Here is a 9,872-nt window from a genome sequence, read left to right as displayed (position 1 = left end):
GGACCCTCAGGTGATGCTAACAATCCAAACTTGTTTTATTGTCTGTGTATCCAGTCCCTTATAGGTCTTAATAAAACAAGTTTGGATTGTTAGCATCACCTGAGGGTCCTACAAAAATATCTCCTAGGAAAATGTTTAGGAAAGCTTATTACTTTTTGATTGATCTCTTCTGCTTTTTCTAATGTCTGCAGTATACGGTACAATTTGAATGCATTGCAGTCTAAAACAGGCACATGCCTATTTTATATTAAAAAAAAACCAAAGGTATGTAACAGTTCTGCCCAAAGCAACCCTCGGAACACCTCCAGGCAAACAAAAATACACGTACTTATACATACATATTATAGTCACAGAGTTACTTTCCCATGCATCATACATTAAAAAATGCTTTATGAGATTATATTCAATATTCATTTAAAAACTGCAAGAACAGTAAAACAAAGCTTCACGGGGCACCGAAAGGTCTTGCATTTATAGAGTCAATGGCAGAACGTCCAGTTCACGTGCATGTCCAAGCAGGTGTGCATAATAAACTTGAGTGCAAGTGCAGGATCTAAGAGACGCTTCCCAGGCTTGACACAAGCAAGACTTATCACAAACCGCGCTTAATCTAGACGAGAGGAATGTCCAAGGACGAGTTTCACATCTTTCCTCCAGGCATAACCAGGCCAGCGCTGAACCAGGGACGTCAACAAGGTCGAAGCCAGGGGCCGACGTGTCAGAATCTCCCCAAGCACCGTTAAGAAAGCCGACGCCTCTCTCCCCTCCCCCCCCCCCCCAGTCCAGCGTCACTCCGTTCCCTGCAAACTTGTCTTTCAGGTCGCGGCAATTTTTCACCGAGCTCGGCCGCAACCAACCCCCCATAGGGTTTTTCCTGGTCCGATTCCCCGCCCACTTCTGACGCAGCTTCTTTTCCTCTGCAGCGTGCCGCCTACCGGAAACAGGAAGTCTGGTCAGAGGGGAGGCGGGGCGCCGGAGCAGGAAGGCTCTGGGGCCGGCAATAGGCAACTTGTATGAATTGCTGCCGTGACCTAAAAGGTAAGTTTTGAATTGAGGACGCGGTGGTAGGGAGTAAGTTTAAGAATGAGAGAGATGCCGGACTGTGGATGGGAAGGAGAAGGGGAGAAGTGGGGGGAGTCACGCTGGACCGGGAAGGGAAGAGGTGCAGCACCGCGGGGGTCCTTGGTGGTTTTTTTGAATGCGCGTGAAGATTGGGCGCTGGGGGGGGGGGGGGGGAGAGAGAGAGAGAGAGCGGGCAAGTGCGTGCGACTTTGTATAACCTCTATGGCTCTGTTTGTGCAGGAAGAGAACTGAAGTTGGAAGGGGGAAGTGCTGGCTTTGGGTATATGAAAGTCTGGAAAAGGTGGCGATGTCGAGGGTGCCCACTCCTTCGCCACCTGGAGAAATGTCCAATGGACCTGTGGCTGAAAGCTGGTGTTACACGCAGGTAAATAAAGAAGTGCAAGTTACGTTCTCTGCCTTGAGCAGACAATTTCATCCGTGAAAATTATAGAATTAAATTCTGAATTGGACCTTGGGTAATAGTTTATTACAGCAGTGTTTTCCTCTGCTGTGATCTTGCTGTTCTACAGGGAAAGCAAATTATACTCTGTAGCTTGATTCGCAAAACATTTTTTTTCTATAATCACAGAATGGGAGAAAACTTTTAAGTACCAGCCCCATTATGATGTCAGACGTTCCTGTAGTTATTTAATTTAAGATATTACAATCCTTTGGGTATGTGAGTAATTAATGATTATTTCTTTGTGTAGATGTTTACCATTGGTGTCCACCATGTTATATAGATGGAAGGGATTCTTCATGTTATTAAGTTACCTGGAGGTCAAATACCAATATTCCCCTCTCCCCTGGACTTAATGCAATTCCATTAATGCACAGCCAATGGATCCCTGGTCCTGCCAGTGCATCATCAACAGTATGATGACAATTTTGTTAAATACCTGAGCCTGAGGAAGTTGCCTCTGCTTTATTTGTCATCATGACCTTATTCCACCTGTTACCCTTTTTGCAATCCTCCTGCCATATCTGCACTACTCTCTGTCTTAATACTTTCCATTAGCCTCTCTCTCCCCCCCACCCCCAGCATGTCTTCAACTGGTCTTTCTTTGACTTCCTTTCTCCATAACATTTTTCTTTCTCATCCTATACGTAGATTCCCTTCTCATCCACCCTTCCTGCTTCCGAAGTGTAACTGTGCTCCCTGATGAAGAAAATGCCTCCTGTAGGCAAACATGAGCACATCTCACATTGGCCTGCATAAACACTGATTCTGTTGGCCAAGCCCAGGCACTTGCATGTCATTTTTGCCTTAGACTTTGTAGTCTGCTGATGCTGCTTTCTTCTGAGCATCCTGCTAAGTTATTGGCATGCCGATATATATGAACCATAATAAAATGTTTAGTTGCCATGACAACATTGTGTTTGGGATTTGGGGCATTCATAAGGCACACTATTTAAGAAATTATTAAATTAAGAAAGCCACAATTGGAAGTCCTTGGAATTATGCTTCAGAGGCTTCCTTATGTATAAGGGAGGGATTTTAATAACATTTTCAGACAAGGAATATTAGGCATCCATTCAGGAAGGCAGTTCTAGGCATTCATTGTGGTGACAATAAGATTAGCTGATGGCAGAGAAGGGTATAGATATGTTTATCTTGCCTGATAAACACATTTTGGGAGGAAGGGTATATGGAGAAACTATAGAAAGGAAATAATGAAGTGCAGCAGAACAAATATATTTGTGAATACAAGAAATTTTAACATTTCTACCAGTGTGAGTAAGAGCTAAATATAGTGACTTGAGAAGAGATTATATTTTACTACTATTTCTCTGATAGGGAACACTCATGGTGGATTTTAATGGTGAGGAAAATAAGTTGTGCTACTGAATTTTAAATGGACTGATGGTGAAATAACTCCAGCAGACCTTTGAGGTAACAAGTTGGTTTTAGTAATATATTGAGAACAGAAGGGACACATTTAGAGGTTTTGCAGATGTGCTTAGAAAGGTAAGAGTTAAAGATGACCTAAGGGAACTCAAAGAATAGCATCATATATAGTAAAGAGGATGAAATGAAAGTGGCTTGGAAGAGGGAGGTGAGCTTTTTCTTGGCTGTGTTAAGTTTTAGGTGCCTTTGGGACTTTCATGGGCCAATGCCCAGTACCTCTGAGTTGTCAGCTGAAAGTTTTGTTTAAAAAAAAAAAAATATATATATATTGCTCATGTATGTGTGTGTGTATATATATATATATATATATCTATCTAATATAATAAAAGCCTAAGCGCGCATGCGCACTCCCACCTGCGTGTTCCATTTTCTGTGTGCTGTAGGGCCCCGCAGGTAGGAGTGCGCATGTGCGCTTAGGCGGAGGCTGTCGGCCGCGGTGGCTTATGGCGGCTGCAGGCCACGGCAGCTGTCAGCAGAGGCCACATGCGAGGTAAGGGATGCTGCTAGACAGGGGAACAGACGGGGGTGGGGGGAGAGAAAAAGTAAGGGAGGCCTGGCCGAGTTACTGTGGTATGCCAGAACAACCGGGGTACCAGCAGGGTGTGGAAAAGCTACAAAATAATTGGTGTACCAAGGTTCATTCAAGCAAAGCCATCATGCAAATTGCAAGTGAGTTGCATGCAAAGAAATAATAAGAAAGACCTACTCCAATGAGATATGCGGAGAGTTAAAAGAATATACAATGTAACACAAAAATTATAGGGATTAATAGGGGGAACCACCGGAAGGGTATCATGAAAGTACAGCTACTCACAATAGTAGCACATGGAGGTACAACCAGTCAGAGAGAAAAAAATAAAAAGCCAAATTGGAGGCCTACTGCTGGACAGGGGGACAGGAAAGAGGTGCTGATGGACAGGGGAAGAGAGGGGGGGGAGGGAAGAAAAGGAAGGGAGGCTTACTGCTGGACAGGGGGACAGGAAAGAGGTGCTGATGGACAGGGGGGGGGAGATAAAAAAAGGGAGAAGGGCTGCTGCTGGATAAGGGGAACAGTGAAGGGGTGGTGGTGGACACAGGGAAGGTAAAAGGAAGGGAGAATGGATGGACAGCCGAGGAAAAATAAAGACAGAAATAGAGAAAGTGGCTAAGGAGAGAGAGAGAGAAAGAAATAAACACAGACACACACACATATATATTCTAGCACCCGTTAATGTAACGGGCTATAAGACTAGTATATATAGTGCTCATGTTTTCAGGATACTATATCGAGATCTCCAAGATAATGGATTGAGCTGGGTAAGAACTTAATTAATTTCCCACAGCTTAACTAGCTTTTTAGGGAACTGAGTCCTTTGGGCTGGCATCATGACAGCTGTTGCCACACACAGCCTTTTTGAGACTTGGGATTAGACTGCTTCCCACTGGTGCCTGCTTTGTACATTATGCCTGGAGCTAATTAGTTTAACCAGTAATATAGGTTATTTTTGTCCCTTCAATCTAAAATACCATGTGTGAGACTATTTTATAAGCACATATTATATAATAAGACTTTAATATGCTGAAATTATTTTGTGCACTACGCCTCTGCGTTACGGTAGAGCAGAGGTGCTCAGTGTTGGTCCTTGAGGTTTGCAACCTAGTCGGGGGTTTCTCTAATGAATGTACCTGAGTTCAATTTCTATGCACTGCCTCCATGTATATGGATTTCATGCATATTCATCGTGGAATGCTGAAAACCTGACTGGGTTGTGGACCTTGAGGATTGACATTGAGCACCCCTGTGGTAGAGGAAATAAATCTATTTAAACCTTGTTGTGTTTAACCCTAATTTGTCCAATGAGACATGTGAGTAAATGGTGATTAAAGCATTCATACTAAGGTATCCAGGTTCCACAAGATAAACATTAATCCCCAAAATTACCTAATTTTAATTGTTTTGTAAATCTCTCCCCAGGTTAAAGTTGTCAAATTCTCCTACATGTGGACTATAAATAACTTTAGTTTTTGCCGAGAAGAAATGGGAGAGGTTCTGAAAAGTTCAACATTTTCATCTGGTCCAAATGATAAAATGAAATGGTAAGGTTTTGTTGGGTTTTTTTTGCTTACATGTTTTATGATATTTTTGTTGTATATGTACCTTTACGACTCACATTTATTGTCATTTTCTTCCTCTGGGAAAAGTTGGTCAAATGGTTAATTAAGGCCTTCTTCTATCAAACTACGAAAGCAGTTTTTAGCACGGGGAGCTGCGCTGAATGGCCTGCACTGCTCCCGACGCTCATAGGAACTCAATAAGTGTCAGGAGCAGCATGGACCATTCAGCTTGGCTCCCCGTGCTAAAAACTGCTGTCGCAGATTGATAGAAGAGAGCCTAAATAACATAAGAATTTCTATACTGGGATAGACTGAAGGTCCATCAAACCCAGTATCCTGTTTCCAACAGTAGCCAACTCAGGTTACTAATACCTGGCAAGATTCCGAAGATTGATAATTAAGATACAAATGTGTCCATTCTCCAATGATCCCTACAAATCTCCAAAGATTTGAAATGTTTTGCCAACAGAAATTAGTCTAGAAACAAACAGTGAAACACTTAAAAACACTTAAGAAACACTTAAAAACATTTATATTTAAGTGATATTTACATGATTAAATGTTTAACTGTAAGTGGTTATATATTCTTTTGACTATGTATATTCTCAGTATCTAACTTGAGCTGGATTATCTTATTGTGATCTGCATTGAACTTTACAGGTAAATGCGGAGTATATATAGAGCTATAATGTAATGCAATGATTTTGTGTCCTGTGTATTAAAGTGTGATGAGATTTTACACTTAACCGCATCTTAAGTGCAAAGCCTATGTGTCTCGAGAGAACGTGAACTCTCAGGCCTTGAGCATGCGCACATACTCAAGTCCCAGCACAGAAGGCAGATCTTCGGGCACCGGCACCAACGCACAGGACATGCTGGTGCCGGTGCGGAGGCTACACTAAAGTAAGAAGAGGGTTCGGGTGGGAGGGGGGACCTCAGGTCGCGGTGGGGGGGGGGTGCCGAATCACAGGGGGAAGGGTGCCGGTTCGTGGGGGGGGGGGGGCGCTCGCAAATCGAGGCGCGCTCGGTTTCCGAGGCGCCGATTTTGCGAATGTTTTGCTCGTCTTGCAAAACACTCGCAAACCGGTGCACTCGTAAAACCGAGGTACCACTGTATTTAGTTGAGTTCCCTTTCCTCCTAAACTTTTACCACAATTAGGCAGTATATAAAATTTGAATCATAAACATAAGATCCCACACACTGACTGTTGGGGCTGGTCACTCCCCGTATCTGCTCATGATCTGCCTGTATCCTGTCCCTATTCTCACTAAGCAGCAAAGGATTTTTACTGTGCTGACTAGTTTTAGTCTGGTAGCCATTAATGCAAACTATTTCTAACACCCACATTACCTACTTAGGCTCCGATACTTATAGCTTACAATGCCAGTAAGGTTTGATTTAGACTAATTGTAGCCAGTCTAGCATTCAAGTTATTTCATCCTCTAAAGAATGAAGGTGTTTTGAGTGGCTTTTATTGTTCGCAGTAGCAGCCTCTGACAATCCTATACAAATGCATTACAATGAGCTCATTAGTATTAAAGTGAGCACTTTGTATAATACATAGAGAGGAACACCTACCTTTTAGCGCTGAAAATTTTCCTGCAAGTCTGGAGCTGTTGTAACATAAAAGTGACTTCTTGGTAGAGCATTCTGCCAGCATTTGTATAATCTTGGCGTGCGTGGGATACAAGGCCATGTGCGTATGTGTCCTATGCTTAACAGATGTGTTCAAAGTTTGCATAGAACCCCCAAAATAGAAAACTTACAAACTACTTCCATAGCAAAAGATTTCAGCTGCAACTCTTGTGAAGGAGTTGGTTTTGTTTTTTTGTTTGGCCTTGTGTATTGCTTTTGCCTTGTTCAGAGCTCTGGAGACCACAGCTGTATACTCTACTGCGCATGCACACAAGAGCTGTGCCTACTGCTCATCTCTTGTGCCAGTAGCGCCAGACACATTTCTCCCCCTTTTACTACCAAGGCTCAACATTAACAGCATGTATATAATTTACACACTGTCTGTGTTGAACATTGATCGATACATTAGAATTACTGTAAAAGCAGTGTTTTCTCTTGCATGGCCAGGGTTTTATGCATCTGACTTTTAGTAAACAGGCCTCTTCGTATGTTTCATATAATCTTCCCTTATATGTTTAATAACATTTAGGGAGGAAGTTATCAATATGGGCTGCTGTTAATTTACTACAACTTATGCTACACACACACACTTATAGTCTTACATTTGTGCTTCTAGTGAAATACAAACATCAGTCTTGAACCTGTGGGTTTTCTACCTCTGACCGCGAGATCTGGAGTAGAGAACTTAATTTGTATTATTCTGCTCTACCTCCCATCACTCTGGGCTGTCCTGTAATATATCAGTTTTATATATCATCTCTAAGTGCGAGATGGTAGGAGCCTGTCTGTTCTACTCATGTTCATTTTTCCTTTCATTTTGGCTGTTAAGTAGTTGTGAGGATTTTGGTGCTGTAGAGAATCCCAGTTACGGGACATCTCTGGCTGCAAGAGGACATAGACTTAAAGGGTAGAAGTCTGTAGTCCAGAAGCAGCCTGCTTTGCAGGGCACCTGCACTAATAGTTCTAGAGCTCAGGGACCATTCTCTTGGGAGCAAAGCTCACTCCAGGTTTTGTTTGCAGAGAGCTTGAGCGCAGGCCTAGTAGCCCTTTGGTGGTTTTTCACCAGGATTGGGTGCTAATTCTGTTTCCTCCTCCTTGCTTTGCGTGTGAGTTCCAATGGGAGGTTGTGACTTTTAGGGCTGAGGAGCAGTCACAAGAAGCAAGATGTCTGGTTCTCCATGTTTGTCTGAGGCAGAAGTTCTCTGGCTGTAGTTTCAGCCTAAGTAGTTCCCAGCACAGTGAGTACAGGCTGTAATAGCCTATGAGAAAAATTGGGGGTGAGAAGGGAGCTGGTCTCCAGAAGTGGTTTTTAAAGGTTTCTGGGGCTAGGGGAGAATGCTTTGGATCAGAGAGTGGGCAGGAGATTCAGCCTCTAAGACAGTGGTTCCCAAACCCTGTCCTGGGGGACCCCCAGCCAGTTGGATTTTCAAGATATCCCTAATGAATATGCATGAGAGAGATTTGCATATAATGGAAGCGACAGATATGCAAATCTCTCTCATGCATATTCATTAGGGATATCTTGAAAACCCGACTGGCTGGGGGTCCCCCTGGACAGGGTTTGGGAACCATTGCTCTAAGACTACTCTGAAAAATTGACTTTTAAAGGTCAAATTGCTTTTTGATAAGGGTCTTCATCTAATGGCCAGCGTGCAGGATCATAAACTAAACCAAAGTCTTTACCAGACAGCAGGCCAAGGGCCCCTAGGGGTTCAGGATTAGGTCATTTTCATGGCTTTAGACACTTTTGCCTGTATTCGGGAGGACCTTCGATCCAGAGATCATTTCAAGACTCGAAACAGAGATTTGGGGGTGCCAAGCATCCCCAGTCATCAGGATCCTGTTCCACAAGAAGCAGTTATGATGCCAAGTCTGGAGCTATACCTCCAAGGATAAGAGGGAGGTTTTTGGCGAGGATCACCTCAGATTGTTGATAACTGGAAATAATTCAGGAGGGCTACAAGCCCAAGTTCTTTCATCCCCTTCCAGATCTCTTTGTAGATTCTCCAGTAGGAAGGCCAGAGAAAGCTGACAGTCGAGTCCAAGCAATTGTAAAGAGGTTATTAGATCTAGCTACCATAGAAATCATCCCGGACGAAAAATCGGGCTTAGGCAGATACTCCATATTCTTTATCGTGTTTAAAAGAGACTCAGAAAACTGGAGCTGATTCTGGGTCTGAAGTTGGTCAGTGCTTCTCTGAACATAGCACGCTTCCACATTGAAATGGTAAGGTTGTTCAGTGCTTCTCTGAACATAGCATGCTTCCGCATTGAAATGGTAAGGTTGGTCATTGCCTCAGTGGCACCAGGGGAATTTCTCACCTATCTGCATATTCCCAGTTTTCAGGTCCCATAGGAAGTTCTTTGAGGTTCCATGTCCTGGAACAGCACTTCAGTCTCAGTCCTTCCGTTTGTGCTGGCCATGCACCTTCACAAGATGATGGTCATAGTAGTCGCACACCTTCACAAGGAGGGGATACAAGTGCATCCATACCTGAACTATTGGCTGATATGAACTCTATCCGAATCCAAAGGAAGGGCATCAGTGGAGCCTGTGATCTAGCTTCTGCAGAGCCTGGGCTGGGTTATAAACTTCCAAAAAAGCCACCTGAAGCTGACACAGTTCCTAGAGTATCTGGGAATCTGGTTCAGCATGAAGGAAAGCCATAGTTTTTCTACTGGAAGTCCACAGAATGAAGCTCATGCATTAGATCAGGGAGTTTTGGGAAAGGCCAGTACCGAAAGCTTGACATTACTTGTAGTTGCTGGGGTCAATGGTAGCAACTATAGATGTGCTTCCCTGGATGAGGGCATATTTACACTCTCTCCAGGATGCGCTCTTATCCTGTTGGTCCCTGCAAACAGGTATGTTGCAGATGTACCTTGAATGACCAGAAGCTCATCGCAGTCTGAACTGGTGACTGGAGCCACAGTCGCTATCCCAGGGAGTGCTGCTTCACATTTCCACATGGATAATTCTGATGACAGTTGGGGAGCACATTGTGAGGGATGTTTAGCACAGAGATGTTGGGCTTCCTCACAGAGGAAGTGGTCAACCAATTGGAGCTGAGAGCCATCTTCCTGGCGCCACAGGTGCTTGGAAGCTCACTGCAGGACAAAGCGGGACACATTTTCTCAGTATGTCAATCGTTTCTCACATGGAGTCTTGAT

The 9,872-nt window shown here is 43.6% G+C and overlaps 1 protein-coding gene across 4 annotated transcripts in view; it reads left to right on the top strand.

The window, feature by feature from the left end:
• The first annotated feature begins 558 nt into the window (after positions 1-558).
• Positions 559-9,872, top strand: part of SPOPL (speckle type BTB/POZ protein like) — an 82,002-nt gene continuing 72,688 nt past the window's right edge. The window contains exons 1-3 of one of the 4 annotated variants that reach the window (XM_033947016.1): positions 559-696; positions 1,303-1,447; positions 4,926-5,047. In XM_033947016.1, coding sequence (XP_033802907.1) covers positions 1,370-1,447; positions 4,926-5,047 — 200 coding nt within the window. In that variant the 5' untranslated portion in view covers positions 559-696; positions 1,303-1,369. The other 3 variants (XM_033947018.1, XM_033947015.1, XM_033947017.1) reach the window with 3 other exon arrangements.

Source organism: Geotrypetes seraphini, chromosome 5 (genome assembly GCF_902459505.1).
Source record: "Geotrypetes seraphini chromosome 5, aGeoSer1.1, whole genome shotgun sequence".
Classification (NCBI taxonomy): Eukaryota; Metazoa; Chordata; class Amphibia; order Gymnophiona; family Dermophiidae; genus Geotrypetes; species Geotrypetes seraphini.
The sequence above is the reverse complement of the archived record's forward strand: the minus strand, read 5'-3'. Positions and strand labels throughout refer to the sequence as shown.